The sequence below is a fragment of the Oreochromis aureus genome, linkage group 23 (assembly GCF_013358895.1).
Source record: "Oreochromis aureus strain Israel breed Guangdong linkage group 23, ZZ_aureus, whole genome shotgun sequence".
NCBI classification, from domain to species: domain Eukaryota; kingdom Metazoa; phylum Chordata; class Actinopteri; order Cichliformes; family Cichlidae; genus Oreochromis; species Oreochromis aureus.
Genome location: NC_052963.1, coordinates 18299055 through 18325030, shown reverse-complemented (window position 1 = coordinate 18325030; position 25976 = coordinate 18299055). Strand labels below are relative to the sequence as shown.

Genomic DNA, 25976 nt, shown 5'->3' with positions numbered 1-25976 from the left:
AAACAAATGTTTAATTCAAATGTTGCTACATTTTGATTTGTGCATTTCAGGAAGTGAAGCCCCGCCTATTTTATATAAGTCATAATGACAAACAAACAAAGCTAAAACCACAGAAATTTGGTGTGTGGAATGAGCAGAACTGTTGCAAATTGGGCAGTAAATTATGTTCATGAAGGATCTCCTCACGTTAAGCTGTTCAAATTGTTTTTTTATGCTCTTAAGACATCAGCTCAGATCTCTGCATGGGACACCATCGAATAATGAAATACAGATTTTTTTGTTGAAACCATTCATAGGAAGCTAATTTCTGACTTCCTTTCTCCACGCTAACAGTCCCCATTGTATGCAAGAACAGCCCACATCAATGTTTCGCGGCCTTAATGACCTCATGTTCTCGGTTACAGGGGATTACTGGGGTGCCATGTCTGTATTTTCCAACATGTAACTCCAGAGAAATCCGACGCCTGCCTGTTTTATCGTGTGAAGAAAAAGACACAGGCAATGAGGAGAGGCACGGACTGACAGATGGACAGACAGAGGGCGGGAGGGAGGAAATGCACGGCAACTGTCCATGGGAAAGTGAACCATGAGGGACTGTTAATGGGACAAAGTGGACGGGCCCAGCAGCCCGAACTGACTCAACACGCCAGTTAAAACATGCAGAAATGTCACAGTGGAACTAATGAACTCCTCCAGAGGTTAGCAGTGCAGAGACCTTCCCTCATCCTGGAGGGGGAGCATAAGAAGAGTTTATACTATCCTGTAAAATCTGCGCCTAAGCCTCAGTGTTACTGCAGTCAATGTAACCACACTGTGTGCTTAAATTACAAAGTGCAACGGGGAAAGTAATGCAAGCATATGATGGTTAAAGTGGCCTAAAATAGAGAAAAATGTAAGAAACTACACCCTCATTCTTCTCTGCTTGACCTGAAATGTCCTTTACTTGCAAAAGCAACTCAATCCGCCTTCCATAATTACACCAAATCATCTACTGTGTCTGAACAATTTCAGTAATTTCAGTGTTTTGCATGAGGAATATTATGCCATTGTCCTGGTATTCCCAAAGCAGATCTTAATATATCTGCAGCAGAAACCTGCAGGTCTTGATTTGGAGAATTGAGGACGTGGGTAAGAATTAAATCCAGGACTCTTTATCCTAAAACACACCAAACACTTCATTCACACAGCTGGCCTGAGACTCGGGCTGTTAATTGCACCGAGTCTCGGCTGTGCCATCAGTTAACACTTCAAATGGAGCCCGTGACACCTTCAGCCAGCCTCTGATCCCTGCTCAGACTCTAATCCACGGCTGAATGAGCCCAGAGCCCAGAGCCAATTAAAGTTGAGTGAGGGGGATCCGTGCGGCTCAGATGACATCAGCTGGATTCTTCTTTTTGTCCCCATCTTGCTCCTCGAAGAGGCAGAAGAGGCAGAAGAGCTGAAAAGCTCGGGTTTCTTGGCTGCCCTCCAAAACAAATGTGTCTATGTGAAGAATTTGAGAAGTATGGACGGTGACAGGTACCACTGGTTCATAAATTTAGCCTGCAGCACATGTCGAAATGCATGATTTATTTATTTCATCATCCGTTTTGCTAACAGGACCATATTTCAATGTGTCTAAAGCCCAGTTTTTATATTTTAAGTCTGTGTTAGCTCTCTTACTCTCCAATTTGCTACAGGGTCAAACGTTAACCGTTGCTGTCGTGATACATGTGTTACAGGCATGAAGCAAAAACTACTCACAGAATGAATGTACTGAAAACTGGATTCATTAAAAGCACCAAATCTGACTTTTAAAAAGAGGAAAAAGTGCAGAAAAACAATGTGCTGGAAGGCAAAACTAGGGACTTATTGCAAAACAGATCTGAAAACTGAGAACTGAAAATATAATTTGATAAAGCAAACAGCCCTAATACGGAGTATTTTGACAGCTTGTTGCTTCTAACAGTTACCTGCAGACTGTGTCCAGTTTCCTTCTCTAACAGGCTCCAACGCTCCAAGGTTTTTTTGTCAATAAAAAAAAAATTGTTCAAAACATTTTTATATATTATCTGTCATTTAATGGTTAATTACATGAGGGGAGGTCTGAACTGGAGTCTTTGCTGGGACGATTTTGACCCCCAGGCCTTATGTTTGACACCCTTTCTCTAATGTATTTACTGCCAAGTCATCTGTCAATTTGTCGTATTCTTCAGTTGCTCGCCAACAGCGTGAACGCAAATAGCAAAGACTGACCTTTCAGGCCACTTAAAAGTTTTTTGCTTTTCTTTTCAGTGATGCTGAAACCTTAAAGCTTGGGCTGCTGGTGGCACTACCTTTTATTTTTATGGGATGAAGAGAGGCTGAAAACCTTCTTGCTTTCACAGTTTGTGTCTTTTGGGGAACTAATAAGGGAACCAATCAGCAGCAAAGAAGAAATAAAGATAAACAAGCAGCTCACAACCGGCTCATTAAACTGCCGTCTCTTTTTTTATGCCTGAGTACTAACTGAGCACTAACCATGCAGCAGGGGAACCCAGAGGCCCTCCAGGGTGGGCGTGGCCTCTTGAACCTCAGCATCAGCTGGAAAAAGATGAACTTTAAACAAATGGAAGTGACTCAGTGTCAGTTTGAGACACTATAAATGACACATAAATGGCCCAAAATGCATTTAAATTGCTTCTAAGTTGAAGACCCAGTAATTCCCCACTCACATAAAAGTCTTTCTCACACTTGTGCCTCATTTTGAATCCCTGCTCATCTTCTAATGGTGTCCCAAACACTCAACTGCCATCCATCAAGTGTGACTGGGTGAAAGAGTGGGTGACTGTCGTGCCCTCTGCCCTCCTGGCAGAGACTGCAAGCCTCCCCGTCTCATCCCATCACAATGCTCTCTTGTTACCGACCGCGAGATCACCGCCCTTTCTCCCAAACCGAGCACACAATTGTCACACTCAATCTCTCGGAGCAGACCATTTTCCCACCCACAGCGGTTATCAAAAATACCTTCCACAAGCTTCCCCCCACTTCCACCGCCACTGCCACCACAGACGGCCTGATTGTTTCCTCTCCCTCTGGGAAACTACAAAACGCCATCCATCTGTAAATCTACATAACACACCAGCTGATTAGAAATGATGACACGATAACTCGAGACAGAAAAGTGTGGCTGGCATGCAGGAGTAGGATGTGATGGGAGCAATAGAAGGATTACTGCCTGCTGTGAGAAACCAACCTACATCTAAATGCAAAGACAACATCACAACTGAGAGCTTACACTGAGTGTTTTTGATCAAATGTAGGCGCCCTTAACCCCTTTGTCATCCCTTGTGCAGGTGTTTGGAAAATCACAGGCAATAAAACCAGTTTGACTGACAACCACAGGGACGTGTTATAACCCGTACACCCCGAGCAATAACAGTGCAAAAGCTTGGCTGCATGCATAGACCAAAGTCTCCAAAACGTACTGCAATGCAGATTCAGGAGTCTGCTGTGGGGTGAAACATAGCTGTGTTGGTGTTTTAAAGCCACAAGTTGTTGTAAAGGTCATTCAAACATTTGCAGTAAGCATTCCCGCGGGAAACACACGATGAAGAAGGTTTTCATGTGGCAGAGGTCAAAGTTTTAATTTAAAAACCCCCCAGGAATGTACAGCCAATGACGTGTGCTGCTAAATTTATTAAGCCATTAAAAGGCTGAACAAGAGCCTCTGATATATTTGTCAGGGTTTATACTCACTGCAAAAGTTTCTAACCTAATGTATATATGATTTCTAGTTTACAGTATAAACATCTAACGTGACCAGAATAGATTTAAGTGTCATAAAAAAGATGCAGCTACCATCAAACAACTTGCAGGCATGCTGCTGCTGACCGCTACTGACTCCTCACATTAAAAATGCCTCGTTTGCAGGAGACAAGACAACAACATGAGCTGCTGCATGCAGCCTGGCGACAACGGCGTGAACTCAGGTGTTTTATCATGCGTCAGGGGAGAAAGTGACACCACAGCCACTTCAGCAGTTGCAACATCAATGTTTTTGCATGTTTTGACCCTTGATTTACAAAAAGTGTGTACTTAACATTAATCAAACCCATCTTCCAAATTGCAAGCTTTTTTCTGACTTTAAATATACGGAGGACCAAAACCGCCTAAATAAAATAATACATTAAAAATTAGAAAGTGAAAAATAAAGATAATCATCTACATTTTTAAATTATGTGGGCAACATGTGTCAGCTGTATGACAGTCTATACATAACGCATCACACTTATGTGTGTTGGTAGTTTCTCAGTTGATTTTTACCAGTATATTAATAATTAATTATTACAATTTTACGTTTAGATATGTTTTTGGGTGTTTTTGGATAAACATAAAATATACCAAAAACATTAGTGCCTCACATACCTAACTTGATTAACTAACCGCAAAATAGTTGATCATATGATAAACCTGTTTTTTGGTACTCTGGGTCCTCCGAATACAGAATTTCGATATTTATTACAGTGAATATGATGCCTTCATTCACTTTTAATATACTACCGATCAAATGGAACTGCACTTAAAGTTTACTTTGATAAGAATATGGATGTAAGAAAGTTGATTAAAGCCCTTTGTGACCTCAGAAGGAGGCGTGTGAAGACTGTGAAGCCTGAACTGAACCCTGCTTGAGACTGTGAGCTACATGGTTGCTACTTACTACACCTGATCCTCTAAAGCAAACTGATGTTGCATTGTGGGTAATGTAGGCACAAGAATATAACTTTTTTTTTTTTAAAGATGATGAATGCTCTTGTGCATTAATTGTGATTTGTTTCAGTTAACATTATCCAAAACAGAAAACTTTATTAACTAAACTGCAGTAATTTGATCCTAGATAAAAAAGTGATGATGATGGTTTCTAAAACTTGTGAATTTACAGCCTTACATTATAATAATTCATATATTTGGGAGTTCTGGATTAAAAAAAGACATTTAATAATTGTATCCTGTGATTTGGGAAATTGAAATTTCTTACAAGCAACAAAATAATCAAAAAATAATCACTAGCTGGAGCCCCAGTAAATGTGAGGGTCATTATCTTCCTCTAATAAAACAAACCCACCAGTGGTTTCATGGTAGGGGGTCAAATATATGTGAAGCTGTAATGTATAGCACCTGTAGTCACATGAGCCAGAGTACTTTATGGGCTCCATATGATCACATTAAAATGGTAAAAACATGCAAAATCCCGTTTAAAGTGAATCACGTGATGGGCAAAGACAATGATGCAGCTGGACACCAAAACAAACACACACAGACGCTCCGGATTCAAAATGTATCGTCACACAGGATACATTCTAACCCGCCGCGGTTACCTTTCCAGTTACTAACTGACACGCACACCGGACGCCCGGGCTCATGAGCTCTTTCAGGCAGGAGGTCACACTCCACTGGGAGATGCCCGTTTTCCAGGAACGCCCAGCAGCTGTCTTGCAGTGTGTGGCAGAAGCTGCGGCAGGGCAGGTGAGAGACGGGTGATGGACACCTGGGACTTAGGAGGAGGCAGAGGAATAGCTCTGCGCTGTGGTGACATCCTGCTTTGGTGAGCCACGCCCACTCCTGTAGGACCGCCCCCACCTCCTCCACAGAGGTGTGGTTGAAAAAGTTGGGCAGCGAGAAAAGGCGTGGCTGTCTGCAAACGGGCCAATCAGAGGGCGCGGGGAGACAGGGTGTGCCATTCAATTTAGAAACGACACCTCTAATCGTCACGTCTGACTCAGATCCACCCCCTTCCCCTTCCCCACCCCCAGACCCTTCCTCCACCCTCTCCCCCAAGAACCTGCCTGGCTTCATCGTCACGTCAGACTTCTCCGTCTTCTCCGTCAGGCCGGCACTAACAGTCCAGGTGGTCGTGGTCGCGTCCCACGCCTCGACAAACTTACGGATGCCTGTGGCCACGTTGATGATTTCTTCCCCAACCCCGGACAAGTTGTCATCCTCCTCTTCTTCCTCCACCTTTGCACCAGCGGCAGTCTTAGTAGAACCTTCCTCCTCCATCATTACACTGTTGGTAGTAGTAGCACCTTCCTCCACCTGCTTTGCAACAGTGGGTGTCACAGTGGGCTCTTCCACCTCTGTCATCACAGTGTTAGCTGTCATTGTAGGCTCTTTTCCCTCCTCCACAACACTGACTGTCATGGTGGTACCTTCTTCCTCCACAACATTGACTGTCATGGTGGTACCTTCTTCCTTCATAACACTGACTGTCATGGTGGTACCTTCTTCCTCCACAACATTGACTGTCATGGTGGTACCTTCTTCCTTCATAACACTGACTGTCATGGTGGTACCTTCTTCCTCCACAACATTGACTGTCATGGTGGTACCTTCTTCCTTCATAACACTGACTGTCATGGTGGTACCTTCTTCCTCTTCACTGGCACCAGTGAATGTCCTTGTAGCACCTTCCACCTCCGTCTGTGCACGACTGGTTGTCATGGTGGGACTTTCCACCTCAATCTTTACACTGCTCGCCGTCATTGTAGCATTTTCTTTCTCCTCCTTTGCCCCACTGAATGGCATTGTAGTAAGTTCCTCCTCCTCCTTTGCCCAGCTGGTCACGGTGGGATCTTCCAGTTCCATCTTTGCACTACTAGCTGTGGTTGTAGAACCTTCATCCTCTTCTGTTGTACTGGCGGTCATTGCTACAGAATTGCTGTTCGTCGCTGTGTAAGAGGTTAAAGTGGTAGCATCAAACGTAACCGCTTCTGTCGTTGTTTCTTCATCCGTGGTTCCCCAGAACCAGGCCTCCAAGCTCCCAGAGCAGAGGATGAGGAGCAGCGTCGCAGTCTGGAGCCTCCTCCACATGGTGCTGGCTGTTGCAACAGCGCTCTCACTGATTCCTCAAAGCACCACCTGTGCCAGCCGGGCAGCAGTTAAATCGAGGCTGATCAAGGGCCACTGAGCAACCAGTGAATGAAAGCAGAGGCATAAAAACTACTCTGGGACCCTCCCCACTGAGCTCCCAGCGCAAACTCCCTCAAAAAAAAAAAAAGAAAAAGGGCTCAAATACACTAAAACTCCTCCCCTGCATGACTCCTGTGGGTCTCCTTAGAAAGCATACAGGCATGCTTTTTACCACACAGGCACACCCGGCCTAGACAGACGTGTGCTCTGCAGAAATGTGGAGTTTTCATAAATGCACTGCAGATCATAAAAAAAGGTTTAGTTCACACTCTAAAGGAAAAGCTCATTTTATTGGTGAGCAGGACTGAATAAATGCAATTAAATAAAAGTAAACAAGTAAATTAACCAAAGAAAATATTAAATATTATTTTATAGGCAATAATTAGTTAACCACAATTTGATAAAGCATAATGACAGGTTACATTAATAAACTTCTACTAACTGTATTTTTATTTTTTTAAAAGGACGAGGCTCGCTGTTTCCTGCTGCTTTGAGTCTTTACGCAAAACTACACTAACTGGATGCAGGCTTTATATTGGTTTTTTACCACAAAGGCACAAGAATGGTAACTCTAAGCAGCTGCAGAAAACTAAACTGTGTCTTCAGAGCAAAGAAATGACTCCTAAAGCCATTTCCAGCAGCAGAGATGCCAAAAATCCTTCCAAAATATGTACGACTCTTAAAAAAAGCTGGGTCACTGTGCAATTACTTCCAAATCTCTTAAACCCATATTTCATTCACAATACTACACAGAAAACATGAAATATTTACAGTGGACAAAAAGTGAGTGGTACTAAAAAGAAACCGTTGCAGGAACATTTTGCAGCTAATTAGGTTACTTAGCAACAGCTCAGGTGATTGGGTACAAAAAGAGCAACTTCAGAGAGGCAGAGTTTCACCACTCTCCAAAACCTGTGTTTAAAATCAGTTATCAATGCTCAGTTCAAAAGCCTGAATCTCTGAGGGTGTGAAGGAGGATCAGCGCCTGTGGGATTGGCAGTTTGAACACCTGGACGGGCACCATCAATGCTTAAAGATATATACAGGTTTTAGAGCAGCATATGGTCCCATCCAGACAACGTCTTTTCAAGGGAAAGTCTCACATATTTCAGCTAGGCAGTGCTAAACTGCATACTACATCTGTTACAGCAACACAGATTAAGAGTCCAGTTGCCTGACTGGTCTGCACTGCAGGCAACTGGACCCATTCGGAGCATCATGAGAGGAAAAATATGACACCATTCCTCTCCCAAAAGTCCGTCGGCTGTTCTCCTTCAGCTCCTTGACGTTTACAGACTGTTGTTAAAAGATGGCGGTATGCTACTCAGGGGTAAACAAGGTCCAACCTTTTCCAGATGTGTTGTTTTCATCAAATACAATATGAACTAATATTTTCATTTAACCCTTTCACGCATAGTGAAAGGGTTAAATGTGGACAGCTATTCATAGTCTGTTTTCTTGTATTTGTGTCAGTGTTGATGGTATACTTGCACATAAACCACTACATTTGACAGTGATGTGTCCCTCCATACCCTGCCACCCACTGGTTGTTTAATGCTAATATAGATGTATGACGTGTTTTATTGTAATTATTGTTATTTAACCCTGTCATGCATGAATTATGACAACCTCAATCAGGATTTTTTTCTCAAGTATTTTTATTCATCTTTTCATGCCTAAAGATGTCATAATTCATACATGAAAGGGTTAAATAGTAAAATGTTGTAATATATTTTCTATACTCTAATGTTAATAAAATCTGGATTTATGAGATTTGCAAGTCATTGTATTCTGATTTTATTTACATTTTACACTTTTTGAGTCCCAACTTTTTTGGAACTGCGCTTGTACATAACTCGACAGTTATCATTACAGAAACTTTTGCTTCAATCTTAAAAAATATGCTTTTGTTACAGAGAAGCTTAAGTTAAGATATAAAAATAACAGACCAAAATTATGTTTTGTGAATATCTTTCATCTGTTCATATTTGTCCTTTTTCTTATTGTTTATGACAGCATATCTGGAGACACTACAGATATGCAGATATCCTCATGTTAAAGCGATAATGACAGTTGACAGTGTTTTGTTTCCTTGGGTTTTGAAATTTTCAAAATAAACAAATGAATCACTAATTGAAGACGAGATGGCGGCATTAGCTCATAAGTTTGAGCATTAAACTTCACAATCACGCAAAAATACACTTTTTTTTCAGCTTCTGCAAATTTCAGTCCCTCTCATGGCAAAGCAGAAGGAATCTGGTCGAGTTTGTGGACACAAATCGTTTCATTTTATTGCTACAGTCAGCACAGCTCTGAGAAATAACCCCTTTCAGCTGAAGTATATTTTATGCCTGCAACACAGTTTATTTTCAAGTCTTCTCCGAGTCTCTGAGTCACCCACGAAAATGAAATCTTCAAAACCCTTAAACCCTTGTTGATCCTAACAAACAGATTTTGCCAAAGCAAGTGAGTGCAAAGGGAAGTAAACAGTCAATAAAAACTCAGCTTAAGAGTAAAAATAATATTTTTTTAATATGGTGTGAATGGTGCCCTCTAGCTTCCAAATGTCCACTATTTCCTACTTTAAATTTAAATTTTAAATTGAAGTTTTACTAATGTAAACAAACACACAAAAGGAACTAAAAAAGGAAAATTTGCCCCAAGATTTATTTATTTACTTTTTGTTTTCTGTAATTCATTACTTTGCTTAGCTCATATTTTTGATTTTTAAAAAACATAAAAATACAAAATACACTTCTGAATGTTTTACTTTTTCCTTTTCTCGTGTTTTTATTCAAACAAAAATTTAGCTAGATTTCTAAACCAACTACTAGAGAAAGTTAAGAAGTACTTGGTACTCAGATTACCCCGTGGCCCCCAGGTTCAGATCAGTACACTAAACTATGCAACAGTACAAGCAAGGACAGCAGACTGTAACAACAGAGTTATAACAATGGAAGCATTTTATTCCAGGATTCATACTGTTCATGCAGTATTTTAAAAACTTTTCTACTTTTAAGTAAAAGATCTGGGTACTTCCACTTTGCATGACTTCGTGTTAGAGTGGGAAAAAGGGACAAAAGGAGGAAAAAGGTGGGAAAACTGAGCACAGCAGCTGACAGGCTACAATGGTGAGAATATCAAGGGCACGGTGAGTGACAGAGCAAGAGAAATTATCTCATCTCTCAGGAAGAAAAGGGAAAACAAGGGAGGTTCAGTCACACGGCGCCGATGGCTTCGGTGTGTTTAGCTGTCTGATTTATGCCTCTGTTTTCCCGATAACTACAGTAACCAAAAATTAAACCAGCAAGTCTACTTTCTGAAGCTTTGGGAGGAACATAATCGGATAAACGGCATGAACGCAGCTGGAGAGAGGCTGAGCAGCAATGTGAGGGATGAATGAGAGACAGCAGCTGCCCTCCCGAGAGACCGACTCCATTGCCTCATCGGAGAAAATCCTCGGAAAAAGCACTCCTTCCAGGTTCTCACAGACGGGCGATTGGGGCAAAAGGATTCCTCTCCACCAACACTCCTCCTCCTCCCTTTCCTCCTCTTCTTCCTCCTCCTCCTCCACATGGCCCAGAGTGTCCTCATCATCCAGCATCTGCCAAACTCGGACAACCAGCTGTTACACATTCCAGCTGGTGGACCTCCACACCCACGCTGCATGACACGCTGCCTCATCCCCATCATTTGTGCATTCATGCAACATAACTGCTGCTAACGAACAGTGCTGAGGAACATTAGAGTCACTGGAGTTTACTCTGGTGAAACTTTGCTTTCTTTAATGCATCATTAACTTCTTTATCTTCCTATTTTCCAGAGCAGAACAGCAACAGGAGAGATTATAATCTGCTAATCTGCCTCATTAAGGGGCTCCTGTTTGCACTGCCAAACTAATGGTGCTGTATTTAAGGCTATTAATTGATCATTAGGCCAACCAAATCTAAGAAAACCTGGTGTCTCCAAGTGTCTGATTTTATCAGTATGACCATCCAAAAGTCCTAGGTGTCAAATTGACAGCAGGAAAATCCATAAAACTGACATTTAAGAGCCGTGAACAGGCCAGTGGTTTGTAAAAACCATGCTGTTAAATGACCAGCTAATGTGCCGCTCGCTCTGCTCAAAATCGACAGTGTGCTTTTGATACAGTTTAGAAATCTCTTGTCAAACATAAGCTTGTTTTAAATTCTGCCTCATGTAAAAGTATTCAGCCTACAGTCCACATTCAAACCCGTCCTGTCCAATAAAACTGAAAATGATGATTGTTATGAATACCAAGGACTTAGGAGAGAGCATATTTCTCCCATATTGGCTTCTCTTCATTGGCTCCCTGTTAAATTTAGAGTCAAATTTGGAATCCTTCAAATCACATACAAGGTCTTGACTAATCAGTCCCCATTTATGTTAAAGACCTCATACTACCGTATCACCCCATTAGAGCACTTCGCTCTCGCACTGCAGGCCTACTTGCTGTTCCTAGAGTATTTTCAAGTAGAATGGGAGGGAGAGCCTTCAGTTTTCAGGCCCCTCTTCTGTGGAACCAGCTTCCAGTTTGGATTCGGGAGACAGACACTATCTCTACTTTCAAGATTAGTCTTAAAACTTTCCTTTTTCATAAAACATTTAGTTAGGGCTGGATCAGGTGACCCTGAATCCTCCCTTAGTTATGCTGCAAGGCTGCTGGGGGATTCCCATGATGCATTGAGTATTTCTTCTTCAGTTACCTTCACTGACTATGTGTTAATAGACCTCTCTGCATTGAATTATTAGTTATTATTAATCTCTAGCTCTCTTCCACAGTGTGTCTTTGCTGGAGGTTTCTTCCTGTTTAAAGGACTTTTTTCCTTTACTGTCGCCAAAGCGCTTCCTCATAGGGGGTCATATGATTGTTGGGGTTTTCTCTTTATCTTACAATATAAAGCGCCTTGAGGCAACTGTTGTTGTGATTTGGAGCTATATAAATAAAATAAAATAAAATAAAATTGAATTGAATAGGCTGGATACTGGACTATCTTTTAACACATTTGTGAAAGATCAAGAAAACTGAAGGAAAACACTGGAATTTTGTACAGACGCATTGTTTTTCTTCTGCTACTCATAGAACGTTTTAGAATCTATGCTTTTATTTGACCTTCATTAGGGTGATACTGCACGCTTCTGCTTCTTTTGTCACTCCTCACTAGTAGTTGCAGCACCTTCCTCCTCCTGCTTTGCACCAGTGGGTGTCACAGTGGGTTCTCCAATCAAGAAAAAACTTTCTTAGAAGCAGAACTGCATGTTTGTTTATAAGGCTAGCATTGAAAAACTGCTATTACCTGTTTATTTGTTAAATTTAAATACACAACTAACAAGCTAACTGTGCTTAAATTAAGAGCCACGTCTTGTGTCTTTATATCTTTGCTAGGAAAATATAAATGTTACTAGCTGCAGCAATTTATTGAAGCATTCACAAACACACATATACAGTGTGAAACTCAGTTTACAGTGCTGTGAAAAGTAGGATTTCTTTGCTTTCGCACTTGTTTCAACACAAAATATTCAACAAAGATAACCAGAGTAAACACAAGATGCAGTTTCTAAATACTGATTTCATTAATAAGGCAAAAGGCTTTCCTAACCTACCTGGCCCTGTGTAAAAAGGTCAGCACCCCCCTTGTTAAATCATGAATTACACCTCTAGAAAGTTTTATCAGAATTCATTAAAAACTTTTTGTGCTATTATGTTTACAGACAGAATGACATGCAAATGCTACCAAACACATAACCTCCTTAACGGAGGTAATGAGGAGTGGTTCAAGACTTTTGCACAGTACGTTGTCTTGTTTCTCTACAGTTTAGGGTTCATATTTATATATCTACACCGATTCTTCAACATGCTTTTCTCCATTTCTAAACACACGTCTTTACAGTTATGTGTTTCCGTATTGTGGATGTTTTTTTTTTACTTAACCCGAACCTCAGTGAGGAAATCTGTGCACATAAACCCTTTAAAAATATTAACAGATGACCCAACTTACTTTACATCCCCCTTATTAAAGATCTACAGGTTGTATACATAAATATATTTTAAATCATTTCCCCTCTTTAGTCTTAATCTTTCATTGCACTTCCAAAGGAGGAGTTATACAGTTATACAAGATTCTTGTGTGTTTGAAACAATTTATTTCATAATATCTTTACAATGGACATTATTGTCCACATTATAGTGACTTAACTGTTAGCATCAGACATCACTATAAAGTTATGTGATTACTTAATGTGTAATTCCCTGAGCTGTTGCTTCATATGTGAAGTTAAACTCTAATGTGAGTCCTGTGCACTTAGACGAGAGCTGCTCTCAGAGAGGCCTCTTCATGCACTGGTTTTCAGCATATTTTAATGTGTTCTGTATTAAGTAAGTCTTGTGCAACCCTGACTGTTCATAAAAGTAAATGATTTACGTATGAGTTTTTAACATTTGACAAAAGCTGAATGGTTTATGCATGGCTAGGACATGTTTAAGTACCCGTTTTTACCAATGCCTGGTTGGCTGTAAAGGCTAGATCCCCAAGAAGCAGTTTGCCAGCCACCGTTAAACAGAACGCACTACTAAGCACGAATCAGGCTGAAAAAACATGAGACTGTGTGAAGTCAGAAACACGCAAAGGCAACAATGAATACACTCCTGGGAATCGTCTGCGAGCAGTTTTTAGGTCAAGGGTAATCAGTATTTTGCCCTAAAAGTAAGAAACTAAATAACTAAAGCTGATTTATATGTAAATCAAAGTTAAGTAAAAAGAGTTCTGCATGATCAGTGTCTGGGTCTTTTTATCTTTTCTTGGTGAAGATTTTAATGTTACTATGCACTGTTTTCCCCACTTCTACGAGCAAAGCGTGGAATAGACACCCTGGTCCACCGTGTCCGTTTCACACTTTGCTTCTTCAAAGCCTGAAATGGATATCCATCCGACTTCTTGGCTTTAAATATGTTATCTCCCCCTGTTAGCACTGCAACGTCTCCATTTTACTCTTTAGACAGGCAAAGCATGAAATGGACATTGTGGACCGGCATGTTTGTTACTTTGCCGTGAGATTTGGTTGCTAGGTTTTTGCAACTTTTAGCTTTTTTTGAATAACAGATCAGCTCTGTTTTCACATTTAAACCTTTATACAATAGCCTCCTTAGAGAGTCCATTAGGTTTGAATCCGTGAATCGCTACCTTATCGTGGTGGAGGGGTTTGTGTGTCACAGGGATCCCAGGGGCTATGTTGTCTGGGGGCTTTTGCCCCCTGGTAGGGTCTCCCATGGCAAATTGGTCCTGGGTGAGGGACCAGACAAAGAGCGATTCAGAAGACCCGTATGAAAAGAACATCGAGGGAACAGTTTACCCTGCCCGGGATAGGGTTACGGGGCCCGCCCCTGAGCCAGGCCCGGGAGGGTGCCCGAGGGCGGCGTCTGGTGGCCGGGCCTTAGTCCATGGGGCCCGGCCGGGCACAGCCCGAAGAGGAGACATGGGCCCATCCTCCCGCAGGCCCACCACCCGCAGGGAGGCGCCATAGGGGTCGGGTGCAATGTGTGTCGGGCGGCGGCCAGGAGCGGAGGCCCTGGCGGACCGATCCCGGCTGCCAAGACTGGCAATAGGGACATGGAATGTCACCTCTCTGGTGGGGAAGGAGCCTGAGTTAGTGCGTGAGGTTGAGAAGTACCGGCTAGATATAGTCGGGCTCACCTCTACGCATGGCTTGGGCTCTGGAACTAGTCTCCTGGAGAGGGGCTGGACTCTGTCTCAGTCTGGAGTTGCCCCTGGTGAGAGGCGGCGGGCTGGGGTGGGTATTCTAATATCCCCCCGGCTTGCTGCCGGTACGTTGGGGTTTTTCCCGGTGGATGAGAGGGTTTGTTCCCTGCGCCTCAGGGTCAGGAACGGGTCCTGACTGTCATCTGCGCTTATGCGCCCGAGTGGCAGTTCAGAGTACCCAGCCTTCTTAGAGTCCCTGGGGGTGCTGGAAGGTGCCCCACCTGGAGACTCTGTTGTCCTACTGGGAGACTTCAATGCTCACGTGGTAACGACAGCGAGACCTGGAGGGGCGTGATTGGGAGGAACGGCCTCCCTGATCTGAACCCGAGTGGTGTTTTGTTATTGGACTTCTGTGCAAATCACAGTTTGGCCATAACGAACACCTTGTTCAAACATAAGAGTGTCCATAAGTGCACGTGGCACCAGGATGCTCTAGGCCGCAGGTCGATGATCGATTTTGTAATCGTATCACCAGACCTGCGACCATATGTTCTGGACACTCGGGTAAAGAGAGGGGCTGAGCTGTCAACTGATCACCACCTGGTGGTGAGTTGGATCAGGTGGCGGGGGAGGACGCTGGACAGACCCGGTGCACCTAAACGCGTAGTGAGGGTGTGCTGGGAACGTCTAGCAGAGGCCCCAGTCCGCGAGATCTTCAACGCACACCTCCGGCAGAGCTTCAACAACATTCCGAGGGAGACTGGGGACATTGAGTCCGAATGGACCATGTTCAGCGTCTCCATTGCCGGCTGCTGCATTGAGCTGCGGCCGCAAGGTGGTTGGTGCCTGCCGTGGTGGTAATCCCGAACCAAATGGTGGACACCAGAGGTGAAGGGAGCCACCAGGCTGAAGAAGGAGTCCCATCGGGCTTGGTTAGCCTGTGGGACTCCAGAGGCAGCTGACAGGTATCGACAGGCCAAGCGGAATGCGGCTCAGGCAGTGGCTGAAGCAAAACTCGGGTGTGGGAGGAGTTCGGAGAGGCCATGGAAAAAGACCTTCGGACTGCCTCGAAGAGATTCTGGCAAACCGTCAGGCGTCTCAGGAGGGGAAAGCGGTGCTCTACCTGCACTGTGTATAGTGCTGGCGGTGCGCTGCTGACGCCGACTGAGAAAATTGTCAGACGGTGGAAGGAATACTGAGGACCTCCTTAATCCCACTGACACGTCTTCCGAGGAGGAAGCAGAGTCTGGGGATGAGGGAATGACCCGCCAATTTCTGGGGTCGAGGTCACTGAGGCAGTTAAACAACTCCTCGGTGGCAGAGCCCCTGGTGTTGATGAGGTCCGCCCCGAGTTCCTGAAGGCTCTGGACGTTGTAGGGCTGTCCTGGTTGACACGCCTCTACAATGTTGCGTGGAGATCAGGGGCAGTACCCCTGGACTGGCAGACCGGGTGGTGGTCCCCATCTTTAAGAAGGGAGACCGGAGGGTGTGTTCCAACTATAGGGGATCACACCTCAGCCTCCCGGGAAAGTCTATGCCAGGGTGCTGGAAAGGAGAGTTCGTCCCGTTAGTCGAACCTCGGATACAGGAGGAACAATGCGGTTTTCGTCCTGGTCGCGGAACACTGGACCAGGTCTTTATCCTCTCGAGGATACTTGAGGGTGCATGGGAGTTTGCCCAACCAGTCTACATGTGTTTTGTGGACTTGGAGAAGGCATTCGACCGTGTCCCTCGGGTGTCCTGTGGGAGGTGTTGCGGGAGTATGGGGTGTCTGGCCCACTGTTACGGGCCATTCGATCCCTATACAACCGTTGCAAGAGTTTGGTTCGCATTGCCGGCAATAAGTCGGACTTGTTTCCGGTGGGTGATGGGCTCCGCCAGGGCTGCCCTTTGTCACCGATTCTGTTCATAATTTTTATGGACAGGATTTCTAGGCGCAGCCAAGTGGCGGAGGGCTTTCACTTCGGTGGCCTCAGAATCTCATCTCTGCTTTTGCGGATGATGTGGTTCTGATGGCTTCATCGGTGGGGGCCTCCAGCTCGCACTGGAACAGTTCGCAGCCGAGTGTGAAGCAGCGGGAATGAGGATCAGCACCTCCAAATCTGAGGCCATGGTTCTCAGCCGAAAAGGGTGGAGTGCCCACTCCGGGTCGGGGATGAGTTCCTGCCCCAAGTGGAGGAGTTCAAGTATCTCGGGGTCTTGTTCGCGAGTGATGGGAGAAGGGAGCCGGAGATCGACAGACGGATTGGTGCTGCGGCTGCAGTGATGCGGACGCTGCACCGGTCCGTCGTGGTGAAGAGGGAGCTGAGTGTAAAAGCGAAGCTCTCAATTTACCGGTCGATCTACGTCCCGACCCTCACCTATGGCCACGAGCTGTGGGTAGTGACCGAAAAAAACGAGATCGCGGGTACAAGCGGCAGAAATGAGCTTCCTCCGAAGGGTGGCTGGCCTCTCCCTTAGAGATAGGGTGAGAAGTTCGGCCATCCGGGAGGGGCTCAGAGTAGAGCCGCTGCTCCTCCACATCGAAAGGAGCCAGTTGAGGTGGTTCGGGCATCTGACAAGGATGCCCCTGGGCGCCTCCTGGGTGAGGTGTTCGGGCATGTCCCACCGGGAGGAGGCCCAGGGCAGACCCAGGACGCGCTGGAGAGATTATATCTCTCGCTGGCCTGGGAACGCCTTTGGTGTTCCCCGGATGAGCTGGAGGAGGTGGCTGGGGAGAGGGAGGTCTGGGCTTCTCTGCTTAGGCTGCTGCCCCCGCGACCCGACTTCGGATAAAGCGGATGAGGATGGATGGATGGATGAAAAAAAAAATCAAACTGCCAGCAGCTGAAGTCCCTCCAGAGCTGGTGGAGACCAAAAGCAGAGGTAAAAGAGAGCAGATATTGGAAAACTTGGACTGGTTCTCCAGTCTAAACCAGCCAACAAAAGGATTAGGTAGGATTTAAGAGAGCACAGCCATCACCAAATCGTCCACCTCTCCACTGAGTTTCATAAAAAGTTGTTGCCAACAGGTGTCGCCTTGGGAGAAGAATTCATAAGAAGAGCAAAAGATAAACAAAAGCAAAAAAATTCAGGTTTAAACCAGCTTATAAAAACCTTTTTTATTTCTATTTCTATTACCAGAGGCACTTTTTGTTGCAGATCTTATGCCAAAGAGATTTATTATCTACAGAAAACATTCTAACTGCAAACACAGTCCCCTTTGGATATATGAGAAAGGTTCTGCTTGCATTGTTTACTAATTTCTTTCCAGCTGACATTAGTAAAATCGTGGTTGAAGCCAGACATACTGAGGAGTACAGTAGTGACAAATATGACTAAAACATTAAAAAATGAAAACCAAGTGCACCAAAAAACACTCATATGTTTCAGCTTTACAGTAATTACAGGCAGTTACAGACTTCCTGTCTGCGTTTTTTGTCTCTCTTTTGTGACAAAGCTCCTTCTTTGATGAGGTTTCTGTTGATTTTCATCAGCAGGGAATTAAAAGCTTGCATCTCAACAACAGACGCATGAATCAAAAGCTACATAAACTTCATAAACTAGAATTCTATGAAGTTTTTACTTATTGTTTTCACATTTACGCCACTGGATGCATCGTTCTGACTAAAAGCCAAGAAAATACTTTTTTTTAAATTAAAAATACAAAAACATCAGGTAAGTTTTTTCTTTCAAATAACACAACCCCAGACGCTTTCTCCGTGTCCGTCATACATCACCATAAATGCCCTGCAGGCTCTCAAACATACGTGTTAACGCTCCCTCTGCGTTCCCAGCACTTTTCATCACCGTCAGCTGTCAGCTGACTCTGACCTGCACAGGGCCACAAGCAGGGTAAGTAAACACACGGCTGCGTTCGGGCACGGTCCCTTTGTGCATTGTGTTTTATTATGTAGGCAGCTGTTGCTTACATTTACACTTCCACACATACATTCGCATGTAGCTACAGCGAGGTGCAGTCATATGTGGTGAGCTGCAGCTGAATGTTGAAGCACCAGTGACATTTGTTCTGCTGTTGCCACATCACACAAGCAGCATTTTCCTCCTAAAGCTCACATGACAAGCATGGTGATTACTGGAGGAGGAAAGAAGAAAACTTAATACCTAAAACTGCATTTCTTCTTTTTATTTCAGGTAACTCTGGTTACTTAAACATGACCACGTGAGAGGTTTGGAGAGGAAACTTCTGCAACAAGCCCCAACTAGACGCTGCTTTGTTTCATGACTCTTCCTAATAAATTTCACGCTTCTGAAAACATTTCTGGCTTTGCCAAACAGCAGGTCCCGAAAAGATGTCAGCCTCACCTTGGCTCGAACTTTAAAGAAAAAAAAAGCTACAGAGGCTCCATTATTGAGCGTTTCGGTGCATCTTTGTCAAGAACTGGGGTCGACACCAAAGCAGGGGGGGAAGAGCAAGACAGTCATCCGTGCTAACTGTGGGAAGCGAGTTCAGTCACATAGAAACACGACACAGCAATTACAAAGAGAGAGCACGAAGTTCCCGGTCCAACAAGATCATTTCATTTATTTATTACACAAAATATCGAAGATGGAAGATGAGATGTGTGAGGAAGAGGCTCAAATGATGTTGCCATTTATGTTGGTGGTCTGTGCAGCAGATGCAAAGATATAAACGCTGGAATAAATCTGCTGGTGACAGGAATGAACTTTGCAGGGTGAGTCAGCCTCCAAATATGGAGATTTAATCCATTAAAATGCAACACCGTGAAAGAAAACTGAGGCCGAGATACAGATAAATGTGTCTATTTCACAACAGAGCAGTGAGATATTAACTTCTAATATGGTGCAACATCTAATTCAAACTTCATATTAGCATTGGGAAAGCAGCATTTTCAAAATTTATGACAAACATAGCAAAATCTTAAGTTGTGATGCAGAGGTAAAGTGCACTAATGTGACCAAATGTGCACACTAAGATAGCATATGTAGTTTTTCTTATCTTCTATCTCAAAGGAATGTTGAATTATGCATTTAAGATGCTAGAAAACCTATTTCTGCTCTGAAGTTCCTTCTCTGACTATAAATTGATTTTCATCTTTATCTTTATTTTTTTAATTGCTGTCACAAACTGAAAGTGTGTAGACTGAAGCTAAAGCTAAACCTCGGACTGAAATACAAAATCTTCCCAAACCATTCATGTCAAATCTTTGTATTCAAAGCATCTTTACTCTAAATCTACCACAATACTGGATAATTGTGTTATTTCTGTATGATTTTTTAAAGTTTTGATATGCCACAATTACATTATGTTAGTCCTACCATCAGGTGTAATGTGATGTGTATTTGTTGTACCTCATGTTAAACAGATTCTGGACCTTAAGAGGTAAATGTTTACTGCAAATAATTAGAACTATGTTATAATATTCTAAATCTTTAAATTTCAGTTAATTTAATAAATACTGAATTTGCTGACTCGGTTTTATTTGTTAACATTCGTCCTTTTGTCTTGTTTCCTCTCTGTTAAACTCCAGAAACACGTCCAACACAATCAGATTTACTCTGAAAATCACTTTGGTCACTTAAAAAAACAAAAAAACAACAACTTTTCTTGCTTATTCATTTCAGTTCAGGTCAACATCTGCAGCACGTCCACATACTTTCTGTCATGCCCTTTCATTGACAGTACTAGACTGGCCCAGCAGATGGCAGCAGCACAGAGGCTGCCGGGCTCACATTTACAGCAGTTTAAAAGCTTTCTGTTCTTCTTTAATAAGATCAGATAAGTACTAATAACTGCATACATTATATTACAATACATTACCAGAGGCAGCTTCAGCATGACTGCAAAAAGGGCACACAGTGCAGTTTCTAAAAATGCAAAAACAATCGCACAAAAAGTCAAATCACCATCATTCTGGGCTTTAAATTGGGTCAAATAAACTCAAGAAGTAATGCCAGAGTGAGATAAGTAAATTTACTAACTGTCAAGTAAACATTAAAAAATTATCAAACTGTAAAGAAACAAGACCAACATTTAATTTAATACTTACAAGTCACAAAAAAATAGGTTTTTTATGGTGACCCTGGCTGTATTTGTTAACGACCTGCTCGCTCTCATTCTCTGCTGATTTAGAAACAGTAACAGGCAGGTAACAGGCCTTGAAGAGCTCATCACCAGAAAAATGGTTTTGGTGGGCTACCATTGGACTGCGGGCCACATTTTGAGAACACCAGCTTAAAAACACTGAAAAGAGGAAAAAAACAAAAAAACAAAAAAAACAAACATAACAAAATCACGACAAAATTTTTGCTCTCGTATGGAGTCAAAAAGTGCAAATATTTTTTCCTCACTTTCTTACGATGCCAATATATTTAAGGTAATAACCGTACTTTTTGGCTAACACTATACTACACTTTTCCATTAGCTGTTTAGAAATTGCAACCGTTTTAAGACACAATGGGTAGCTCCACATCCTTGATTTGGCACCAAATGCCCTCCCAGATCCAATCCCAAAGGGATTTGTGTTTCCTCCCAGGATCAAACTGGCAACCTTTTGCTTGTTAGGTTCCTCCACTGCACTATGAAGGACATATTATCTTAGTAGTAGCAGTTAAAGTAGTTAATTCTGGTTTTAACTGTCCAAGGACTTTTTTCTAGAACTTTGCAGGCTTTTCTAGATGTTTTCTGGCAAAGTCTAATCTGGCCTTCCTGTTCTTGATCATAACCAGTGGTTTGTTGTAAATCTGTTTACATTCACCAAGGTGTCTCTTGGTTTCTAGACCTGGACAGTGATACTCCTTCCTTCTCAAGAGGTTCCTGGAGAGTTTTTCTACTTGTTTAGATGTTGTGAAGTTGATTTTCATTGAAATAATTCTGTGATCATCTACTTTGATTATCTTCTGCTCTCTTCCATACATTTTGGTGTTGCTGAGCTGGTCTGTGCATTCAGTCTTTTTAACAACATACCAATGTATTGGCCTCTCCTAAGGTTTCTGCCATCTCTCTGGCAGATTTATTTGGGATTTTCAGTCTGATGACACCCTTCTTTCACTTGCACCAACATCTCTCTGGGATGCCATATTGACAATTTCACTAAACACCTACCAAATGCAACACCTGGAATCAACTCCAGGTATTTTACCTGCCTCATATCTTGTGAAATAATGAAGGAACAGACCTCAACCAGACAAGAAACTGCTTGTTAGTCAATTGTCCAATTACTTTTAAATGAGGAGCGTATATAAAAACAGCTGTGATGCCTAAATACTTCTGTTAAACCACTTGAACTGAAGATTAAACTCTGCACTTTAGTCACACATTGATTGTTTGATTAAAACCCACCGTGGAATCTTTAAAAAGTGTTCATAAACTTATGGACCTAAAACCAACAGCGTGGATGCCCAGGGCTGAAAGAGGTTTGAATAACATCAGGACACAGGTCATTCATTTAACCTGCAGTTAGTCTGATGTGATTTATATCTCAATTTCTAGCAACAGATGGGAGTGCCACAGTTTTAAATGAATTTATTATTTTGTTTTAAATTTACAGTTGAATGCGTTTACCCGCATTTCACTCACCGTTAATGCGGGCAGCTATTATTTTAAAGAGGCTCTTGATGCCAAAAAAAATAAAATAAATGCTCCCACCTGCTTTTTGGAGTCGTACCAAGAAAAACTAATGCGCAAACTAAGAAATCAACTTGTATTTACACGTGTATCTCGATAACTACATTTCACTGTGCTCCTGGCTGCTTTTTTTCCCAGTTATCAAATAACTCAAATTCTCCAAAGTCAACGAGCAGAATAAAAGAAAGTTCCCTGCAGGGCATCTTTGGCAGAAGCTCAGCAGAAATCAACACCCATGACCCCCCTTCCTCTTCCTCTCTCCTCCTCCCCCCCTGCGGTATGTCAAAGTGAGTTTCTGGCACGAACACGAGCGGGGCATTTACAAACATGAGTGGCTGTGACGGTTGGGATTCACAAAGCAGCACGGGAGCTTGAAGGCAACACAGTCGACTCCTTTTTTGGGCAATCCCCAACTAAGGAGCTCTGTTAAAGAAAGCAGGTGGTAAAGAGACATTAAGCAGCGTGGCGTCGAGCTTGGTGGCTCCTCCTGAATGTGAGACAGCAAGAATAAATGAGAAGTGAAGCCTCTAATGAGCTGACTGACAGGAGAAAATTAAAAAGCAATAACCAGGCCTTCTAAATGATTAAAAGTTTTAAAAAAAGAAGAAGAAAATGATTTAACAGCCCACATCTGTGATATTATCTTCATGCCTCAATCCTCGCTGTGGTCTCACCTGCCAGACACTCTGCAGCAGGAGCTCGAGGGGACGTGAACTCAAGGCCTCAAGTGCTGCAGGTTCAAATTCCTGCAACCCAGATACTGGAATTCAGTCCTCATAAGCGCTGTGGCGCTCTCACTGAGTCATAAAATGACAAAGAGCACAAAAGCACTGAGGCACACAAAAGAGAGCTTCTCAAAAACACGATACGAACATCAGACACCATCCCACTCCAACAAAAATACCGCGTTAAGGCCTAGTTTTGGTACTGTTTAGGCAGCAAAGCTGAGGAAATAAGAACTAGTGTTGCTAAAGCACAACATGAGTACAACATGGGATATCAAAACCAAACAGACACAAACTCAAGAAATCTAGTCAAGAAAACCATCTGTTCTGTGTCCTTCATGATTCTTCTGTGCCGCCTTTAAGATGTCAGTTTCATTCACATCCACTACAGTAATCGGCTCAGATGCCCGCCAGTGTTTTGTAGACATCAACCAGGTACACTGGTGGTCCCTGAAGAATAAGTTGAATAAGAATAAGTTTAAAAAACATTTTTTTATCCATCTGAGATGCCAACATGATTGATTTACTGGTAGACAATTACAAGGTAATCAAGATAAACCAGTTATTTTTCTCTACTGTTTTGTGACAGTGTTTTTCCTTTCCAGAAGAGAACTTCCACCGTTCTCCAAAACCCCACTTTCATTCTTCTTACAGGCCACAGCAGGTTAAGTTAATAAAAGCCAAAATGAGAGGAAGACAGACAAGTGATGAACAAGAATCAGAAAACCACTTCAGCTGCTGAGTCGTGTTAAATAAGGTTTCTCACATATGCAGACTTGTGAGTGAGAAAAAAAAACTTTTATTCAGTTGATGCAGGTAATCCAAAGAGCAGCCTTAATTGAGAGAACACACAAAAAGGTGTGCAACATGGACACAGTTTGAGTCCACAAAGAACAGATAAAAAGCTGAGGTTTAGGCACAGAAGGTGATCAGGGAGAGTGGAAACACCAGGGTAACTGTGTACAAGTGAAACTAATCAAGACAACAACAAAAGAAATAAAACTAATAACAAGGCACCAGCAACAGAGGGCTAATAAAAATAAAACTGGAAGTAACAAAATGAGGAGTCACATGACCAAAATGACAAGATGCACGAATACACTAGAGAGGCTAGAATAAACTAAAGCACATGTAACACATATCTGTAATAGTCTATCAAAACTAAGAGAACTAAACTACCCAAGCAATTCATCCATCCACTCTATTCCAATTATCCTCATCAGGGTCGCAGCGGGAATAGAATCTATCCCAGCTACCAACGGCCGTCAGGCAAGGTTCACCCTGGACAGGACGCCAGTTGGTCCCAGAGAGGCAAGACAACCACTCATACTCATGTTCACATCTACGGGTAATGTAGAATCAACAATTAACCAAACCTCACTAATTGCATGTCTTTAGCTGTGAGAGGAAGCCAGAGCACCAGAGAAACAAGGAGAACATGCAAACTCCACGCTAAGACACCCGAGCCAGATCGTGGAGTCAAACCCAGGACCTTCTAGCTGTGAGGCAATAGTGTTAACCACCACGCACCATTCTTCCCAACTAAAATCCAAGAACAACAGCCAGATAAAAGACCAAATAATAATGATTAAAATGCCACCAAATAACCACAAAACTCACAGACTATGGCATGGAGTCAGATGTGGATGTGCTTTTAGGTCTAGATTAACATTTCATATTGTAGACCCCCTCCACAAATGCTTTAAGACATTGACAAGTACTCTAGCATCAGCAATATTGTGTTTCTAAAGTGCTTTTCCCCAACTGGTCATGCTGTGGTTTCCACTAAAACCCTTGTGAATTAAAAGATTTGCAGCCTTTGTTGGCAGCTGGCCCGCCCCCTCTGATTGTTTCAAGCACTGGAAATGAAACAGTGGTTCCTCCTCATGACGCTTCCAGGACAGATTGTAATGCACTAAAAGAAAAATGATGCGAGGCACCACTCATAAAACCCAGTGATGCTTCATCGTAAAGTGCCTTTGTAGCCAGCAAATTGATAGCAATGAGCGAGCCAGCGCACAAAGCTATGATTAATGACCTCTCAGTCATAAACAAGCAGCTTCTGTGTGAGAGGTGGCGTAACCTGCGATTGTGCATTGGAGACATTCGCTTCAGGTGGAGTTCTTCAACTTGCAAAAGCGGTGATGTTATAACAGAAAGCACCTGGAAACACAGGGAACTTACACACTTTTTTCCACCAAAGTTCAAAGATGAATGTTTTATAATCAGCCAACTTCAAGGTTGAGAGGAACAATTCCTGCTCACAGCTGTGCAACTAAAGACCTTGGACTTATTGATAAGTCTGCAGTAACATGTAAACAAGAGGATATAGCAGACAGATAGCAGCATTCATACAGGAATCTGGACCTGAAAAGAGGGGAAAATGCAGTTCAGCACACAGACTCATATTTCTTAGTTTATGCTTTCCTCAAGCAAATATTAGTAAGACTCAGAAAGGCTGGGAAGCAGATATTGAATTTAATAATATAATGTAGGCTGTGATAAACTCTGTCCCTTCCATGACCCTAAGTTGGATCAGTCTGTAACATGATTTTGTATTCTGAAATATAACCAGTAACTATGCCTACATAATAAATACAGCCCAGTAAAGGAGCCATTGTTTCCTCTGGTGCTAATAAGCTTAAAAACACTATAACAACTTGTCTTATCCTGGTGTTTTTTTGGCCTGAATTTGGTCAGACCCAGCAGAGAATAAGGTGTTGTAGCTGCAGGATGAATAAACTCCAGCAGATCAGCTTCATAAAACAAACTCCTGACACTCCTTGTTCTCCACATCGCCTCAAGGAAATTTCTCCACCCACGTTTATCTGTGATTACACCTTTTGTCCTTTTGTGTGCTTCAGTTTCAGCTCTGCTACATCATCGGGACGATTAGACCTGCACACTGTAACCACTGAAACTTCAAAGCTCTTTTTTAAAAAAGGCACTAATGGGTGTTTTCTACCTGCTGTCAGTTATGTAAATGTCACACAGCTGAGGTGAGAGCTCAGGCTGAGG

At 42.9% G+C, this 25976-nt stretch overlaps 1 protein-coding gene across 7 annotated transcripts in view; it reads right to left on the bottom strand.

Annotated features, from left to right (window-relative positions):
* LOC116312270 (collagen alpha-1(XVIII) chain-like) overlaps window positions 1-25976 on the bottom strand; it is a 55614-nt gene that overhangs the window by 23478 nt on the left and 6160 nt on the right. For 2 of the 7 annotated variants that reach the window (XM_039607005.1, XM_039607006.1), the window contains exon 1: window positions 5805-6964. The exons of 1 other annotated variant lie outside the window; for it this stretch is intronic. In XM_039607005.1, coding sequence (XP_039462939.1) covers window positions 5805-6828 — 1024 coding nt within the window. In that variant the 5' untranslated portion in view covers window positions 6829-6964. Of the gene's footprint in view, window positions 1-5804; window positions 6967-25976 lie in introns of those variants that run through there. 4 more of the 7 variants (XM_039607007.1, XM_039607009.1, XM_039607008.1 and 1 more) reach the window with 4 other exon arrangements.